Source organism: Copadichromis virginalis, linkage group LG7 (assembly GCF_057382275.1).
Source record: "Copadichromis virginalis isolate Kocher_CV1m ecotype Utaka linkage group LG7, C_Virginalis_male_GT1.1, whole genome shotgun sequence".
NCBI lineage: Eukaryota > Metazoa > Chordata > Actinopteri > Cichliformes > Cichlidae > Copadichromis > Copadichromis virginalis.
Genome location: NC_140624.1, coordinates 5,111,732 through 5,132,225, shown reverse-complemented (window position 1 = coordinate 5,132,225; position 20,494 = coordinate 5,111,732). Strand labels below are relative to the sequence as shown.

Below are 20,494 nucleotides of genomic sequence, written 5' to 3'. Positions count from 1 at the left end.
CATGGTCGTTGACCAATGGTCAGAACAATTTGCATAATAATGATGAAGAAACTGATGAAATGTTTCTTCCATTGAAAAAAACGTTACGTCCAGATGAACAGAATCAACTTTTTGGGATTTCTTTACCTGGATGATTGAGCATGCATCAAGATGTAGCAACTGTTTGTTTCTCCCTGAGGAGAGCATGAGGCAAATCTGTGTGCTACAAGTGGCTGCAGTGTGTGTTTAGCTCTTGTTAGTCGTTGTACGTGTGCGTAAGGGGAGAGTGCAGGTGACTGACAGATTTGTGTAGTTTCTGCAGTGATGTGGACACTGTACCAGTCTGATGTGAAGGAAGAGCTAACCCAGAAGCTCTTGAATTGATTTGCTTTGTCCCTTTGGTCACAAGCTCTGGGTGGTGCTTCGAAGAATGAGATTCTCTGGAGAATTAGAGCTCGGTCCCTTAGACACGTTTACGTTTAAGGTTTCCAGAAAAAAAAAACAGTTTCAAAATGCATGAAAAACTGAAAGGTGCGTTTAGTTGTATTAACTAATTATTGTGGAAAATCACTAAATATATCATAAATCACTACAATCATGCTCTCCCCTACATAAACTGCCTTTATAGGTTAAAAGTATGGGTACGGGTATAATACTGGCCCTGTATTTGGTATGGGCTCCAAAATCTTAATTTTGGCACAGCACTGTTGCTGGGACTGCATCGACTTTCCGAGTGGGAAAGATTCAAATTCCGACTGGGAACTCGAACATTCGTACTTCCTCTGGGCGAAGATGAGTCGTGGTCCTGTTTTGTGAAGCCACACGTGTTCGTCGGGGTCCGCCTCCTTCGATGACGTCTCCGACCCGCCGACACTCATAAGCAGAGGGCGTTAGCGCGAGGTGAAAGAGTTGAATCTCCATGGCGTTTAACCAACCCCAGGAGAAGGACTAAAACTTTCCCTTATTAAACCCGGATGTGATATGGATGAAATCACGCCACTTCCACAAAGAGAAGCTGTTTTATCCAAGAGGATGCGGACTATTTGAAACCGCTGCGGCTCAGCCAGAATTCGTGAAAAAGTAAGTTTCTCAGTTGCTCAAATACTCAAGTACAGTACAGATGTTGTGTAGTGTACGCTGCCTGCACACATGAGTGAAGCTGTGGATGAGCATAATAGACTACATTAAATTTTAATATTAACATCCGACGTTACTGATCAGCGTTAAAACCGGATGTTACTGAGTTTTACGATTTTAAGAAAGAGTAAAGCACAAATGTAAGCCTTGCATTGAAAATAAAGGCACAACCTTTTTAAGCGTCGGGAGAGCCGCCAGTTTAGCTGGAGGGCTACATTCAGCAGCGTTATGTACCTAAAATGTAAAGTCGGCTGACTGTCTGAATATACTGCATCCAGCGTCGCGTTAACGTTTCGCTAATGCTGGGCTTACACTGTGCGATTTTTTTTTTTTCTTTTTTTCAGTCGCGTTATTCAGCTTCTGCTCAAACTGCACGATTGACTCGCAGGGGTTAGAAGTTGGTAGGTCACGATGCAGGGTCTCGCACTATACTATGCTCGGATGCGACCTGAGTGCTCACACTGTGCGTCCATAAAAGGAAGGTTATAACAGAATTTCTGTCGCTCGCTCTCCCTCTCTGTCTTTCACCCACACAGACACGCGCACCACCACCATCAACTTTGCTAAATTGCTAATGGAAAAACACTGATCAGGCAGCTGGGATTGAGCAGCAATGTAAATCCAACTATTTTCACGGTTGTTGTGATAATTATGTGAAGCCACAACGAAAAGGCTCGGATGAGCTTGCCATAGTTCTACAAGTTGTGCCTCCATCGCTTGTGTCCAGATCACACGCTGCACCGCTGTGCTGCGCAGTCTTTTTCGCTGACATTTGTGTTTGCGCGTTCGCAGTGTGAGAAACTGCGGTGACACCCTCACGACGGTCTCCAAGCGATTGGTGATCGGGAGCTGGTCGTGAGGTGTTAATCGCTTCTCGTTACCCCACGTATACTACACGATGCACGACGGACGATGAAGGCCAAAATCGGGCCGATCGCCAAAACGGTCGCACGACTCAAAAATCGGCTCAAAATGGGCCAAAAATCGCACAGTGTAAGCCCAGCATAAGGGGAGTGTCGGACCAGCTCTAACATCTCCAGCACATCCCGAAGTGTGGACTCTGGCAGCCAGTCAATGTCTGAAAATGATGTTTTATGGTCTCCGAGCCACTCTCTGATCACTGATGGCAAACCCCTGATCATTCACTATTGCTCTGTGGAGGGAAATAAATGTTGTTCGTAAGATTACATTAAAAATAAAATTCGTGTTTGCACAAGTTAACCCCAGCTACCTTTCTCAGGATATTAACTGCTAAAAATGCATTATTTTCTAACCTCTTCAGATAACCAGTCACCACAGAGCAAGAACATTTGATGATGAGGTTTGCTGTGCTTTGCCATAATTATTTTTTCTGTATTGACCTGATACCAAGTAAACACAGGCCGATACTAGTGATGTGCGATACCACTGATTTCCTTTCCGATCTGATACCAAGTAATATTGAGGGTGGTATCGGCGATACTGATCCGATACGATGCCTTGTACAAAAACGTATTTTATTTATTGTATCTCAAATTATAGTTTCATAATGATTACAGGACATCAGATTACTTGTTCTTATCACTTAATAATGCAGAATTCATCATACAGAAATAAAAAACCTGAAGTCGTGAGCTATTTGAACACCTTGCCTGCCTGCAGCACTAAAGGACTCCGTGAGAGACGTCTGTCTCGCCCTAGCAGCACCTGTCCCTGTCCACTCCTCCTCTTCAGTTCGCCTTAACATACGCTCGTCATATTCTGAGATATGATTTACTCTGAGGTGTTTGACAAATTTGTGGTGTTGCCACAACACCTCACTTTCTTGCCACATGTATCTCAAACCATGTCTCGGCTGTTTGTGGATGTAAAATACGTCCGCACATGACTCCAATTACGCTCAGCCACTGTGAGTGCGCAAGCCAAGGGCCTGCCACATTTATACAGCCATATTTCGCACATGACTATGAAAGGTGGACGAGGAAGTAGTTCCTTCCAATTGTAGACAACCGAATGAAATAGTTTCTTTCCACTGTGTTCCTGTTAATGGTAAACGACAAATTTACCCTAAATTACTAAAATATCGATATTTTAATGTGAGAATCGATTCTAGAACATAAATGATTGGTATCGGAGGAATCGATATTTCAGTATCGATCCGCACATCACTAGCCGATACTCCAGGTACCGTCAAAATATAAAGGCAACTTGTATATGGTGATGTTGTGTGGAGTGGGAAGGCTTGAGTGTTCTGTAGCCTTGACATGATCACTACCAACAATACTCTTTTTCCAGGGGTCCGTTCTTCGTACCTCGCTTACTACATCCAAGATCAAATGACACAGCGCGATGATTTGATCTTGGATAACTTTGAGCTCGCTATTCCGGTTCTCCGAACACACCTGTTGTTGACGATTAGTATAGCTGGATGAAGTAATGTGAGATCACTGGGTGGCTTAACAGGGGCTACGCATCGATAGTAGAAACCTTGATCGGCAACCCTTTGATTGGTCGGCGAAAATGTCGAAGGAGCGCGCTCGGTATTTTTCGGCAGCAGAGCAAGAACTCTTGATTGAGGGATTTCAGGAGTTTCAGTTTAATTAAAACGCAAGGGAACACTGCAAAGGCTGCAAAAGCAAGGAGAGAGGGCTGGCAGAAAGTTGCTGACAAATTAAACTCGTAAGTAATTTAATAATAATAATAATAATAATAATAATAATAATAATAATAATAATAATAATAATAATAATAATGGATTGGATTTATATAGTGCTTTTCAAGGCACCCAAAGCGCTTTACAATGCCACTATTCATTCACTCTCACATTCACACACTGGTGGAAGCAGCTACGGTTGTAGCCACAGCTGCCCTGGGGCAGACTGACAGAAGCGAGGCTGCCATATCGCGCCATCGGCCCCTCTGGCCAACACCAGTAGGCGGTAGGGTAAATTTATTACACTCAACAAAAATATAAACGCAACACCTTTGTTACTGCTCCCATTCCCCATGGGATGGACGTAGAGACCTAAAATTCATTCCAGATACACAATATAACCATCCCTCCCAAACAGTGGTCACAAATCAGTCCAAATGTGTGGTAGTGGGCACATCTGCTATATTGAGATAATCCATCCCACCTCACAGGTGTGCCACATCAGGATGCTGATCTGACATCATGAGTAGTGCACAGGTGTACCTCAGACTGCCCATAACAAAAGGCCACCCTGGAATGTGCAGTTTTTTGCGCTATTGGGGGTAGGGCTGCCACAAACGATTATTTTGATAGTCGACTAGTCACCGATTATTTTTGCGATTAGTCGACTTATCAGATCGTGCATCAATTGGATGTAAAACGTACAGCTTATTGCACCAGCAGCATCTGCTCTTATATAACTACCATTAGCTTACAGCTTTAAGTTTAAGGTATGTGCTGTCACCGGCTCTAGTGAGCCTTGCCCCCTGCTAGCTATCGAGCTAGTGGGTAACAGACGTCTCCGAAAACGTCGGAGCGCTTTTGAAAATATGTGGTGTCTTGATAAACTGAGCAGATATTTGAGGCTTACACAGTTACATTCTCGCCTGAAAATATGTTAAACGTTTATTTTGTGACCCAGAAAGAATAATAAGAGTAATATTAAAACTAACCAGCTGCCGCCATTGTTGAAAATTGAGCAGGGCCGCGCTATGAATTCTGGGACACTGCTTCTTCTTCTTCGGAGTTTAACGGCAGCTGGCATCCTTGAACATGCAGTGCTGCCATTTTCTGTTTCAGTCCGTTATTACACTCTTAAATACTACTACTTATTCCTGCGTCTTTTGGGATCTTACAAAGCTTCAAACGACACGTCGACTATTAAATTAGTCGTCGACAATTTTGATAGTCGACGTAATCGTGACTAGTCGACTAATCGTGGCAGCCCTAATTGGGGGTCTGGGGACCCAGAACCGGTCAGTATCTGGTGTGACCACCATTTGCCTCATGCAGTGCAACACATCGTCGCATGGAGTCTATCAGATTGTCAATTGTGGCCTGTGGAATGTTGGTCCACTCCACTTCAATGGCTGTGCGAGGTTGTTGGATATTCGTGGGAACTGGTACACGCTGTCGTATACGCCGGTCAAGCACATCCCGAACATGCTCAATGGGTGACATGTCCGGTGAGTATGCTGGCCATGCAAGAACTGGGACATTCTCAGCTGCCATCTGCCCTGAACAATGTGAACCATGATTCATCCGTGGAGCGCACACCTCTCCAACGTGCCAGACGCCATCGAATGTGAGCATTTGCCCACACAAGTCTGTTACGGCGACGAGGTGGAGTCAGGTCAAGACCCCGATGAGGACGACGGGCATGCAGTTGAGCGTCCCTGAGACGGTTTCTGACAGTTTGTGCAGAAATTGTTTGGTTGTGCAAACCAATTGTTCCAGCAGCTGTCTGGGTGGCTGGTCTCAGACGATCTTGGAGGGGAACCTGCTGGATGTGGAGGTCCTGGGCTGGTGTGGTTACACAGAATGGTAATATTTATCACTTATATTGCTTTTTAGTAGGGCTGCCACGATTTGTCGACTAGTCACGATTACGTCGACTATCAAAATCGTCGACGACTGATTTAATAGTCGACGTGTCGTTTGAAGCTTTGTAAGATCGCAAAAGACGCAGGAATAATAGCAGGATTTAAGAGTGTAATAACGGACTGAAACAGAAGATGGCAGCACAGCATGTACAAGGATGCCAGCTGCCGTTAAACCCCGAAGAAGAAGAAGCAGCTGTGTCCCAGAATTCATAGCGCGGCCCAGCTTAGTTTCCAACAATGGCGGTAGCTAGTTAGTTTTAATATTACTCTTATTATTCTTTCTGGGTCACAAAATAAACGTTTAACATATTTTCAGGCGAGAATGTAGCTGTGTAAACCTCAAATATCTGCTCAGTTTATCAAGACACCACATATTTTCAAAAGCGCTCCGACATTTTCGGAGACGTCTGTTACCCACTAGCTCGATAGCTAGCCGGGGGCTAGGTCACTAGCGCCGTGAGAACACCGGACTCCCGGCAAATTGTTTTCAAACCCACCGCCGTCTTTCGCGACTCAGGTTAAATATATATGAGTCACTTAGATAAATTAAAAATGTTATTGTTTGGCTTTTTTTTTTAGTATTTTATTTGTTCCTGAGTAAATCGGTTTGGCTGAGATTAAAGTTATAGTTTTTACACAGCTGAATAAACGTCAAGCAGACAGCTGATTATCAGAAGTGTGAGATGCTGGAGAATATACTCCGGTGTCCTGTTATATTTTAGATAGCAAGGAGTTTATTAAACTTTACCGAAACAATCTGCAAATTTCATTAAAATTGAATAAACTATCATCTTGTCTTTATTTTTAGTTAGCACCTTAAAAGCTTAAAGCTGTAAGCTAATGATAGTTATATAAGAGCAGATGCTGCTGGTGCAATAAGCTGTAGTTTTACGTCCAGTGGATGATGATCTGATTAGTCGACTAATCGCATAAATAATCGGTGACTAGTCGACTATCAAAATAATCGTTTGTGGCAGCCCTACTTTTTAGTCTCTTGAAAAGAGACCCTGAAATAATCTGTTTGTTTATAACAGCAACCAAGAAAAGGGCAGAGCAAAAAAAGACAGGTGGTGGTCCTGCACCCCCTCGTCAACAAGTTGGTTAAGTAAATAATACCCTCACTGGAAAATTGATATCTCTCTATGAGCACACTGTCGCGCTGAGCTAAAGGATCCTGTCTATCCCGCAATATACGCTGAGTTCTGAAAACTCCCCTCATCAATCTTGCACCTTCCGCAATGGGTGGCTCGCGTATACGGACAGGACATGGCTGCGACAGACTTCCCAAATCCACCTTCGCTTTTATAGCCGTGGTCTCTCATCTTGATTACACGAAGTAATTTACTATTACTACTCTAAAATATGAATTACATCTGAAATAATCAAATACATGAAATAGAATGATTAATAGTACATTTCCCTTTTTTTAGGAAATGACCTGTATGTATCTGTATGGAATCAATAAAAGGATCAAATACTGCATTATCTTTAGTTACATTGATAATATTTATTTATGGTAAAACAGTGGTAAAATATTGCTGTTGCTTTCGTATAAATGAAGCGGACATACCTGAGTGGCCGCGATCTAATCTTGTTTACATAAAGTAAGCCTGCTCCCGAGCAGGTTTACGCTTACGGATCTGTTGCTATGACAGCAAGTCCCGGATGAGCTTCGGAGAACCGAACGATCCAGGATCACGCGAAATCGTCAACAATCAAATCCAGCTAACTTACTTAGCGAGGTACGAAGAACGGACCCCTGGTCTGTTGAATAACAGCCTGTTTAGAATCGGCTATTTACCTCTTAAGGAAGCATGTTCAGAACCTCAAATCCTACTTTATGCATACAGATTTTTTAAGGTGCCTATGTGTGCTTGTGTTTTTATAATATTAAGGATCTTGATTGATACTTTATTGTTCTCACTGGGAAATCTGACTTCAGTTCTATAAATCTGTGTCAGCTTATTTTAGGCTCTCTTTGATTCTGTTGGGTAGAGGGACAAAAGCCTTCTTTAACCCATTTAGTTTGTACTGCCACACTCTATGCCTTCTTCCTAATGGTGCCAGTGCCCAGTACAGGATGTAGGATGGATCACAAAGAATTCTGTGTTTATTTATGTGCACACTGGTCAGAAACTGGTTGAAGTACTCAAACCTTAACATACTTGTGTTCAAAAGACTCTTAGTTGTGAGATAAGTTCAACATTAATTAAATATGAGGCGGCTATTTGACCTAAAATGAAAAGTGTATTGGTATTATGCGTGTGATCTTCCTGTGTTTTAATAACCTTTACCTTAAGATATGAAATTATGATCTTGCAGTATAACTGAGCTGTATACATACCTTTTTGAAATAAACACACTAACTAATTAAAGATTAGTAAATTGTAATATTATTCACACAAATAAAATGGGTCAAGGATATTATTATATTATATTAGATTAGATTATACTTTGAATGCAAAAAACTGATGTAGGTCAACTTGGATATGCAAAGTGTATCTACTCCTAAAATATTCAACACACTCCTAATATGCATCTATTCTGAGAGCACCATGAGACACAATGTATGGAACAAAAGCATCATTAAACCTAAGAGCAGTAAAAACTATTCAATTTGCTTTTTATTTGCATAGTGACCTGAATCAGTGAACCCATGTTGTCCAAGTGAAGATTTCTCTTCCACGTGTATCATGAACAGTTTGTTAGTGTATATGTGTGGTTCTGGTCAATCCTCTGTACCTTTGCTAGTTCATGAGGATGGTATCATTAAAAACTGGTGGTAAGGGGGGATCCTTTGAGAATGTAAGCCAGTGCCTAGTATTATTTTACTAGTAAATAATTGTAAAAGTATGGGTGTTAATTTGCACCCATTCTTTTAATAAATGTTGACGACATCTAGCTTTGTCTTTGTTCCAATGGTTTTAGGGCCACTGGGAAATGTAGCAGGTTGTTGTGGGACCTGTTTCGCTCCGTCTCCTGGGAACACACATCTCTGTGTTATCAGTGTCTTGGCACTTCAGTGTGAGTGGGTGATGTACTGTGTTGAAGGACTCCTGATTCAAAAACTCTGGTTATCAGTTGTTTTAATTCTCATAGTTTTGTTCCACTTCACAGAGTTAAGGACCTCCAAATGTTGTCTGACAGAAGGAGCAAAAATACTGTGACATAAAATGTGTGCAGCAGTTGTTTTGTTTAGCAACCAATGTATGCTCTCAGTCATCCAAGTCATGGTAGTTGTAAGTGCTTGAGTTGAAGGCTCCTGGACTTCTTTTGAGGTTCTTGAAAATGTTTTACCTCTTAATATAAAGGCTTCTGCAGTTCTAACAGCTGATGGTGAGTCAAAGATTGTTGCAAGAGCTTGAGGGGGAGAAAAAAAAGAAGACAACTGGACTTCTTTTGAGATTCTTTAGTTCTAAAACTTGCTGAAACAACAATAGCTATGTTAAAATGCAGCCAGGAGGCGTTTTTGTCTGAAAACGCTCCACGTCCACACTGTTTTCAGTCGTTTTCACAGAGTTGTGCGTCCACATTGAAACAGCCGAAAATGCTTACGTTGCAGTACTGCACATGCGTGAAATGCAAGACTATTCCAACTACCTAATTTCTGTCTACCATTTATTTACTTTCTGGCTCTTTGAAACGTCGCGGAAAAATGTTGAGGAAAAGCAGAGAGTTTTTTAAACGGACTAACAATGAGGTGGACTTGTTGCTGCGAGTAACGTACAAAGTTGCAAAAGCGAGTGAGAATGAAAGAATTTGAAGAGAAGCTATCTGGAGCATGTACAAACTGATATTAATTTTTAATAGGGCTGTCAAAATTGAGAGCAAACAAAACAACTGCGCTATAATGCCCTCCGCTATCTTAGTTTAATTGGTCACATGACTGCATCACATGACTAAATTGTGTCATCGTTTTCGAAAAGGCTCCGGGTCCGCTGTCCACACTGCGACGCAGGGCTGCACGATTAATCGTTAGAAAATCTCGATTCATACTTATGTGCGATCTCATTTCCAAATGACAACGATTTAAAAAAACCAAAAAAACAAACAAAAAAAAAACAACGACGATTGTACCGCATTTTGATCCGGGACGTACTCTGCTTGAAAACAAGCGCTCACTCTTCCTGTTCAACAAATGACAAGGGCGGAGCCTTATACCACGTGATACAGAAGCTGTGCCGTGTGATGCTAAAATTAGCAGGGGAAAAAACAACGGAGAGCACGTCAGGGATGACGAGAAAGTGACAGGAGAAAATCCGTCCCGGTCAACCACCCAAACATCAATAACGGGAACCTTACACAGCGCTTCCCTATACACGTCGACCTCCCGCAGGCACAAAGAAATTACAGAGGCTATTACTTATCACCTGGCTCCCATCAACACTGTGCAAAACGAGGGATTTAGGAAAATGATCAACACCCTAGACAAACGCTACACAGTGCCGTCCCGCAACTATTTTTCTATTGTTGCACTACCTGCTCTATACACGCAGTGTCGAGTAACGGTGGAGACGGAATTTCAAGCAGTACAACATTTTGCGGCAACAACAAAACGTGAGACATTTGTTGTTTTTATGTTTATTTATTGTTTTTATGTTCAGTCTCAACTGTTACGAAGTTGATGTGCAGTTAATAAGTGCAATAAATATTTATACTGGAAAAGAAAATCGTGAGAGAATCGTGATCTCAATTCTAAGCCAAAAAATCGTGATTCTCATTTTATGCAAAATCGTGCAGCCCTACTGCGACGTGAAAACTGCGTTTTTGTCAGGGGTAGACATTTGTTCAAACACAAATAAGAGAAATAAGACACTGCAGACCGACTCAGAGAGTTTTAGAAACGTGCGCACGGGTGAATGTCTCTGAGAAGACACACACACAGAGTGCAGGCTTGGTTGCTTTATTTATAGGAGAAAGTAAGTTACATAGTACTTCCTCTTCTGTAAGCAGTCGGGGAGAGGTTAGACGTTAACTCAGTGCTTATCTGACCTCACACCCACTCACATACTGAAATATAACAATACAGAAGTATATCATGCTTTATCTGACATCACACATTGAAGTAAGGAATGCATCATGTTCTCTTTAACAATAAGCTTGGTTATGTTGAAATATATGAACATACAAAATATAAGGCACACTTGATTATATTGTATTATGTAGAAAATCTCGTTACAGTTTTCAAATGTATCCACTTTGTAGAGCGTTTTCAAAACGCTGCACTTTCCTTGAACGAAAACGCCGTCTCAGTGTGGACAGAAGGCCAAAACGGAGAGAGAAAAAGATGCGTTTTCATATGAAAACGCATTAGTGTGGACATGGTTTCAGTCTGCATGCCAACAATCCTTGAGCAAGCTACAAACCCCAAATTGGTCTCCGATGGATCCAGCTGATATCTGCAGTTATCGATCATAGCTGAATGGGGCATGTTGTATCACATGGATTAGAAACGAGCTACATAAAAACCAATCCATTTGCTATTTTAAAAATGAATGAAAATCTTAAAGTTACAAATGATAATTAATGTATTGGTACAATTAGCCCTCTGTAATAATTTAAAGATCCTTTTTTGTTTGAAGTGACAAAAGACCAGCAGTGTTCACACATTGAGGTTGAAAAAGGAAAACCTTCCTTAAATAAAGTGAAATAAAACCTTTTCTTTACTATTTTTAATCAATCTAGTCCCAGACATCTGGGCCCTATTTCAGGAAGCCAGTTTAGAAAACTCAAAGTGAAAAACAATACTCAGGGTTGAGTAACCCCGAACTGTCCAACTCGGAATATTCGGTTTCAGAAAGGCTGATAACAATTAGTTCAGTCAACGCGGAGTTGCTTTAACCCCAAGTTAAGTGCACGCACGAGGATACATAAAGCCCTGATTAGTGGAGCACAGATGAAGTGAGTCACCATGGAGACGGAGGGAAAGAAGGCGCGGTCAATGTATTTTACAGCGCTTGAGGCCGAAATTCTGATGGCAGCATATGCCGATAACATGCAAATTCCGCGGAAAAAAAGTAACACAGCCACAGCTGCAAAAGAAAGGGAGCATGCATGGCAAAACATAGCCGACAGAGTCAATGCGTGAGTGTTAATTTAAACATTGATCTAGGGATTTCCACCCATTTAACACGTTATTTTATTATATTTTATTTTATTTTTTATTTTATACATTTGATTTTGTGATGTGATGTGAGCGCAGGTGCAACCCAACAGGCCCCAAACGTTCCTGGCAGCAAGTAAAAATGAAATATAAAAATAGAGTCCAAACAGGTAAGGTGTAATTGTATTATGAGCCATAGTGCTTGGTCTGTTTGTCCTATGTCAATCAATTGCAGTTAGAGGCTACATTAATTTTCTTTCTGTAAGCACTTATTGAAATTATCTGAGCACATTACAAGTACATATTTGCTTACTCTGTATGCTCAAATGTGACCCGTTATAGCCAACAGAAAAAAAAGCGGAGGCCCGAAAAACAGGTGGGGGTCCTCCACCACCACCACTCACAGAGGCTGAGCAGTTGGCTTCCACATTTGTGATAATGTTGGCAGCATCACATATGATCTTCACAGTGCAGAGAACACAAATTAGCATCCATTACTATAATGAAATAATTTGTTAGTTTTAAATGCTACAGGGAACTATGCACCTGTACATTAATGCTGTGGAAAGACTTCCTGTTCACATAGTCTCCTTCATTTACTGAAGAAGCAATGATTGGAATGTGAGTGCCATCTATACAGCCAATCACGCCTGGGAACCCTGAAAATAAATGTAAAATTTAAGAAGTAGTTCAAGTATCACCACATCATGAATTAAGTTTTGTTCATCCTGATACCTGCAATTTTGTGGAATCCCTCTTTGATAAATCTTGTGGGTCTATGACCGGGGAACACCACAAACGAGTACAGGAGACGTTTCAGTGCAACTGTAACATTCCTGACTGCCCGACAGATGGTAGCCTTGGAAACGTGCTCAGCATCACCAATATTATACAGAAAGCTCCCGTTTGCAAAAAACCGAAGTGCAATACAAATAATATGTACAGAACTGAGAGAATGTCCACGATGTGTCACATGAGCAATATTAGGCCTGAGGATGTTATTCAAATGAATTATAGATTGTGCTGAAAAACGGTAACGTTCACACAGAAAATCATCAGGAAATGATAAAATGTCCGAGCGCGCTCTAATCACTCTCTCCCGGCGGAGAGCTCTGCGGAGAATTTGGGCTTCAACATCTACTGGCTCTTCAAGGGAGGGGCACGCCATGTCTGACACTTCCTACAGTCAGGTTTCCGACAAAGAGGCGGAGACAGTCAGGGTTAGTTGAAGTAAACCTGCTAGGGGGCAGGTTAGCTTCACGGAGTGTGTCGTCATAGTAACTCACTCAGAATTAATCTAAACTCACTTTGTGAAACCGAAAACCCAGAGTTTTCGTTAACTCAGGGTATACTTACTCAGAGTTTGCACTAAACCGGCTTCCTGAAATAGGGCCCTGCTGTATATGGATCAAACAAACTCAAGGTTTCTTAACATAAATTTATATTTATTTTAAAAGGTACTCTTCATATTTGTAGCTTGAGAAACCTGGAAAAAGCACCTCACCATCATGATGGAAAACTACAACCAAGAATATAAGGATACCCGAAAGCCTTGGATTGAACATTATGTCCAAACATGAATAAACACTCTTATCTTTTTTTCAAAGCATAAAAATGCATGTTGTTACAAGATGATTTCCATTTCTATAATTGATATGTTGCTATGCTACCACATTGTACAGTTCAACCTGCTGCCCCAGCATGCAACAGTTAAGCCTCTTTTTCATTAGTACAGGGGTAGGCAACCTTGTGTGCCATCTAAAATGTCCTCGGAAGTCAATGTGCCATATGATTGCATTAGCAATAAATTTAATAACGCTCTATATTAACAGTTACACACTATATAGAACCACTTTATAGAATTTGTTTGCAGATGTTGGCAGCTATCAGCGAATAGTTATCAGCTATTTTGAAACAAACAAAAAAAAAAAGACAGCAAATGGACTGTACAACAGAAAATGCAAATGCTATTTATGATCCCCTCACAACAATGATAAGAAAAATAAGGCAATATGGCATGTTGGTTAAAACAGGGATACATATGTTAATGTGATCTCTGGTCTCCCACTCAGAGACACAGGTCTCAGTGTCCAGCATTCAGACGGCTACCTGAGGACAGTCTTCATGTGAGAGAAAATCTGCTCACACAGATACGTTGAGCCAAATATAGTCAGTAAAGTCTCTGCAATGTTCTGAAGACAGTTAAACTTATTTTTAGCCAATTACAAACTGAATCTTGTAGTTGGGGTTGTTAGATACTGTCATTAAGAAGCGGCATTTTTTTTTTTTTTTTTAAATGCACATTCTCAGATTAATTCACCGCGTGTCGTGCCCAGGGCTGGACTGGGACAAAAATCGGCCCGGGTGTTTTGACTGCAGAACGGCCCACCAGGTATTAAAGCCATAAAGCCTTTGAATGAAAACAGATGCTGTGGTGACAGTGATGTACGCCGTCTTGTTGGTATATGTATGATTTCTATACACGCTACATCAGATGAAAACTTTGGTTGTAAGATTCAGATAATTATTTAATAAAAGCTAGACATTTTAAATGAGAATAAGAAAAAAGTATTTCTTTGTGCCCCCCTTTCCTTGTTAATGCCCTACCTGGCCCCCTGGCAACACTTTGCTAGACCCGCCCCTGCACAGTTACCAGCTGTCAGCTACACAGAAAAGCATCCTGGTGTTATTTGTCTCTCAGAAACAGTTCATAACTTCCCTTCAACTCATTCATGTCAAATTAATATTAAATAAATCGTAACAACAGCTGATCAAGCTTAAAGGTGCTGCTGTTGTTTAGCACGACATCCGCTGGTTTCCTTTCTGGTGCAAAGGGGGCGATAAACAAACAAGAGAGAAAAGCCGATCAGCTGACCATTGATCAGTTTCATGATGAGAGAAGAAGAGGCAGCTGTGCAGCGTAAACTCCAGCTTTGTGTCTTTTTCCATTGTAGCTGAAGTCCGGGACAAACTGTTCCTTTTCAGCTCAATACGAAACGCGTAATATTTTCTCTGAATACGAGACGATTCTGTTTTTTATGGGACTGTTGGCAACTCTAATAACCTTATGAGTATCGTACTGAAATGGAAAGTATTTGTACCTCTTTGCCCTTCATTATATGAACTTTGCCCTTTGGCACCCCTCCTCCGTAGTCTTCCACTGCTCTCTCTATTGTTCATCCTGGGGTTGCCCTCCTCCAGGCTTGTACCTGTGGCTTCCTGTCTGGGGGTGGGTGTTGGCAGTTCTTCTGCCCTGCACCCCAGCCCTTTGTTCATAATCCAAGACTATTTTTCTATATGTATTCTTACCTCCTAACAGACACCATATTATAATGTTGCAAATATTCACAAACTCTGCAGTCTCTCTAACTCCAATGTATACCAAGCAATCTATTATTATCAACAGTACTAATGGAAAAGGAGTTATAGGGGATGGCACTGGCCACAACAGGAGACGACTCTGTCCCTTCCTGTAAAGTGCAGTGGTGCTTTTAACCCAGTCCACTTTATGTCCCACTTCCTCCGTGTCTTACTCTTACCCCACTTTTCTTAGACAGTTCTTCTTTTTTTTTTTTTTTTTTTTTTTTTACCACACCCAAACTCAACCTTGGTTCATTGCCTGTTATGTCCTTTTCTGACAGTTCCTCTTTTTACCTATGGATGGGTATCGTTTAGGTTTTATCCGATACCTGTGCCAAACCGGTACTTTTGAAACGGTGCCGGTGCTTGGCAATGGAGAATGCAAACTTTGTCCAAAAACCTCTTTATGTTTTTATTTTTAGCAGTCTTTTTTTTTTTCTTTCTTTTTTTTTCCTGCAAAATGATAACCAAGTTAGCCTTTTCTGTCGCTACAACATACCGACAGAAAGCCTTCAGCCTTACGTCACTAGCTCTCTCATTGGAGTGAAACTCTGCTGTCTGTTCCTTGCTATCTACAATATATAACCGGATGCTGGCGTAAATTTTCGACCATCCCACACTTCTGTTTAATCAGTTTTCTGTTTGAAGTTTATTCAGCTGTGTGGAAACCCTCCCGAGGGATTAATAAAGTTTTATTTAATCTAATCTAATAACTTTAATCTCAGCCAAACCAATTTACTCATGAACAAATTAAACACTGAAAAACGCCAAACAATAACATTTTTACATTATCTAAGTGACTTATATATCATGTTTAACCTGAGTAGCGAAAGACCGCAGGGGTTTTAAAAATTATGTGCCGGGAGTTTGCTGTTCTCGCCGGCGCTGATATTTGAAGTTTACACAGCTCGCCTGAACTCGCCTGAAAATATGTTAAAAGTTTATTTTGTGATCCAGAAAGAGTAACAAGTGTAATATTAAAACTAAGTAGCTGCAGTAGTAGTAGTAGTAGTAGTAGTAGCCATTGCTGGAAACTGGAATTGGCTGGGCCAATCTGGGATTTTTTTTTTTTTTTTTTTTTTTTTTTTTTCTCCCCAATTTTGTTGTCTGGGTGGAAAATCGGGAGATTTTTGGGAGGGACACTGAAATTTGGGATTCTCCCGGAAAAATCGGGAGGGTTGGCATGTATGGCATACAGTAGGTCAGCAGAGGGAGAAATGTAAACTGCCACTTTAAGGGAAAAAAATTATTTGGTGTATTATTTGCAGCTTTAAACCATATGCTACAGCTTCCTTATTCTTTGCTGGAAGTGTGTAGAAACTAGGTTATGTCCTTCTCAATGTCTACATGTAGACGGGTCTGGCAAACTCCCATGTGCACTTGAATATTCTCAAGGATAATGCACTGGTCCAGCATTCTGCAGCCAGAATGAAAACTGTATTCCTCCTATATTTGGGTTTCCACTAATGTACAAACTCTCTTTTCCAGTACAATAGTATAGACCTTCCTGGAGAGGCTGAGGAGTGTCTTTCTCCCTCATAGTTGGTAGGGGTGGGGGAAAAAAATCGATACTGTGTAGTATCGTGATATTTTGTTTGCTAATAATGTATCGATACAGGGACAGCAGAAACCGATATTTTGTTACAAAAAGGTTTTTGTGCTCTGACTTCAGAGCATGTTGATCCTTTTTCTGAGCAAGAATCCTGACATTCCTTTAACTGTCCAAATGTGTTTAACTTTTTTTGGCAGCAATAAACATGACAGTTTACTTATTTTAATTTAAGACATGTTTTATTTTAAGTTTAAATAAAAAAGTTTTAATGTAAAAATTATATTTTGTTTTAATTTACTTTCAAATTCTTCAGTTGCTGAAGGGGCTACATAGTTTTCATAAATTGCATAGTTCAGAATAGCTATAATTGTACCAGATGGTTGCATTCAGTTAAGTTGGACTAGACTGTAATACAAACCGTTCAGTTTGTCAACAATAAAACTGACTGAAAATGAGAGCGAGACTGAGTGCGAGACTTTGATATTAGATAAAACGAATATTGATAAAGTTTACCTTTATGTACAGAATCTGAATATCGCAAAATATTTTTAAAAATTGCATTAATATCGTATCGTGTGTTAAGTATTGTGATAATATCGTATCGTGGGATGTATGGTGATTCCCACCTCTAATAGTTGGGGGACTGAAGGGTGTACTCCACCTTAAAAATGGGGACTACCACCTAGGGCTGCTCATTTAATCGAATTTTAATCACGATTACGATCTGGGCTTTCAACGATCATTAAAAATGACTGAGCCGATTATTAGCCCCTCCCTCGTGCTTTACTCTCGCGCTGCTCCGTGTGGCAAATCGAGCGCACCTCTCTGCATTTCGAACACGTGTCACAACAATTATATATTATATATATATATATAACCTTTCTGCTCATTTATTGTGAGAGTCACCTCTCACAATATATAACTACTTATTTAATATAAGCTTTCACAACATGCCACTAATAAAAGCCACTCGCCTGACAGGTTACCAGAATTTTTTTTTTTTTTTTTTTTAAATGTTGGAAGAAAACTTGTTTGTGCAAAAAGCCATGTTTGCACAAACAACTATCCTGTTTATTTATTGTACTTCTGGTCAATGCTTCTATTGCTGATAATTGGTTAGAAACTTGTTATTTTATTTATTTATTTTTTTATCCTTTTTTCAGGATCATTCCCAATTGAACCCACTACAAACCTTAACGGAGGAAGAAGATGCAGTCCTGTACATTGATGAATGGACAACACCAGCAGATTAGACAAGCCTCTCAGCCCTCGCAAGCTGCTCCTTATCATGCCCATGATGGAACAAGAAATCTGCAATCTTGGACTCCAAAACAAAGCATTCACTATCAAGCAAGAAACCTAGGAGTGCAAAATGCACACGCTGAACATTTCCCTTTGCACAATGGAGCTTATTCTAACAGACAAATGTCAAATTTGCAGACTTCTGCAGGAACTTATCAGGAGGTTTCTTCTCAGCAGAATGGTGGAGGCAATAAAAATAGTTATTTTTCTGGTATGTTATTTAACTATATTCAAAATGTATCAGCTAATAAGCAAAGTGGAAACCCATCTTTGCCAGCATCTGGATTTCAGATTCCCACTCTGCAAGACTGTGATCAGAATTCATCAACTCAGAGTCCACCTAACCAGATGAACTCAAACACTACATATCCCCAGCAAGGCATGTCCACTCATTGGAAAGAGCCACTGGTTGTTAATGAGAGACAAATGATTGGAACACAGGATAGAACTGTGACTAATATCCAGCATGTCAGTGTTCAGCAGGGCATGCAACAGAATGTGAATGGAGACTTGACAAAACCCATTTCAGCGTACACTACACCAACTACCTCATTTCCACCTGAACGTGGTTTATGTACCAGCACTATGATGTCTGGCTCTGAACAGACTGTGTACCTTGTTTCGAACAATCAGGTTCAAAGACAAAGCGGCACTCGGCATGGATTCTCTCCTGTCAACTCACAGAGTTACAATATGGGAACCTCTCAGACTTCAGGAAACAGTAACATTGCAACATATCCACCATCAAGTGCACAGAATTCTTACTTTTCCAGCACCAGCCACAAAACTCAGCAACACTCGGCTCAGCACCAATTAAGAAACAACAATGGGATCAAGACTGCCACCTACAGTAACTCAAATTTTTATAAAAAGTATGAAAATATTAATTACTCTGCAGAAATGAGAGGGCGTCAGATAAAAACTTATAAACAACAGAAAGTGATCAGGCACTCATTAAGTGCAGATGGTTTAAATAATTCATGCACTCCTGGGTTTGATGGTTGTCGTCCTCCTCCACCGTACAGCTATGCAAATCACAGACAGCAGCAGTATGTCAGAACGACCACAATGGTCTCGTCTAATCAATCTAATATTCAACCTGGGACTTCGGCTACCCCTAAAAATTATAGTAACTTGAATTCCATCAAGTTATTACCCGGGCATTCTGGACAGTCTTTACCTCAAAGCACTCAAAATGTAATGTCAAGAACACAGCACGCTGTAAGTACACCCCATCAGCAAACCTGTGTACCTAACGGTTTCCACAAATCTGCTGCAGGAAATGAAAGAAGCCCAAGTAACGAAATTCATCCTAAAAAGAACTGTAGCTTAATTGAATTGTTGCTTTGTTCATCCCTGCTGCCGGAATCTGTTGACCGCAAGACACAATCATCAGTAGCAAGCAGTTTTGAGATGCTGTCATCAGTCCAGTTAAATGACAGCTCCATTCACTCATCACCTGGAAATGCCAGCACCAAAGCTATTGCTGTTGTACAACCACTGCCATCACTGGAAGGTCAGCTTCACAATGACCATGCTTCTTCTGATTCCACAGCAGGAGACTCTTTAAACAACCCTAAGGAAACTTTTGTTTTAGATACCACAGCAATTAACAAAACGCTGCCATCTTCAGAGTCAGGGACACAAAACACAGGAAAACAACCTGAACTGGATGTTAATGTTCAAAATTCAATTCCATCCCAAGAATCAGTATGCCAAAATTCTCCTGAAGACCAAAGTGGGATCCAGACACTTTCAACATCACCCGTTTCTGATCTTTCCGCACTCCCAACATCCCCATGGACATTATTGGCACTAACGAAGTTGATAAAAGATGCAGAAAAGAATCAGAAAGAGCTCAGCGATTTGAAAGAATTACACACTGCACAAAAAATTATAGACCTGTTTTGGGAGGGAAAACTTGAAACACTGCAAATGTACTCATGCAAGGTAGGCTTTCTCAAGGTTTTAGAAGTTAAAGAATTCTGCCAAAAACATTTAACAGCCAACTCTGTTGTACTGTTGCAGGTAGATGGCAATTTTGAGGAGCAAATGGAAAGCTACCATGTCCTCAAAGACAATGAAGTATTTTCAGAATTGCCTTACAAATCATCATGGTTAAATCTAAATGAGCAGTTGGATGAAATAGACAAAGAATTTGGTTTCCCATTGTCTCTGAAACATCACACTTCATTGCTTGAGAGTGATGGCCAGAAAGATCAGATGCACATCAACAACAGTGATCCTGCAATTATGAGTAAAGTGCCAAGCAAGATCTTGCCATCAACACATTTTGAACCCATTGATTCAAATGAAGGAAAAGAAGCCACCACACTCAAACCCCCCTCCATTCAAACTCCCTCCTCTAATCAGACAGATGATGCCAGTGACCCATGTTTGTCCCTGAAAATCCAAGTTATGCCTCCAGAAGAAGCCAAACGTTACCATGAGCAAAGCGAAAATGAGATGCCACAAAGTATGGATGCAGAGAGGGTCGTAAGTAGTTC

General features: G+C 40.8%; 1 protein-coding gene across 2 annotated transcripts in view; it reads left to right on the top strand.

Moving 5' to 3' along the window:
* Positions 1 to 870: 870 nt before the first annotated feature.
* Positions 871 to 20,494, top strand: part of amn1 (antagonist of mitotic exit network 1 homolog (S. cerevisiae)) — a 22,658-nt gene continuing 3,034 nt past the window's right edge. The window contains exons 1-3 of one of the 2 annotated variants that reach the window (XM_085461299.1): positions 871 to 1,059; positions 17,849 to 19,937; positions 20,016 to 20,494. The exon at positions 20,016 to 20,494 is cut by the window's right edge and continues 1,460 nt beyond it. In XM_085461299.1, coding sequence (XP_085317425.1) covers positions 17,895 to 19,937; positions 20,016 to 20,494 — 2,522 coding nt within the window. In that variant the 5' untranslated portion in view covers positions 871 to 1,059; positions 17,849 to 17,894. Of the gene's footprint in view, positions 1,060 to 17,848 lie in introns of both variants that reach the window. The other variant, XM_085461298.1, reaches the window with a different exon arrangement.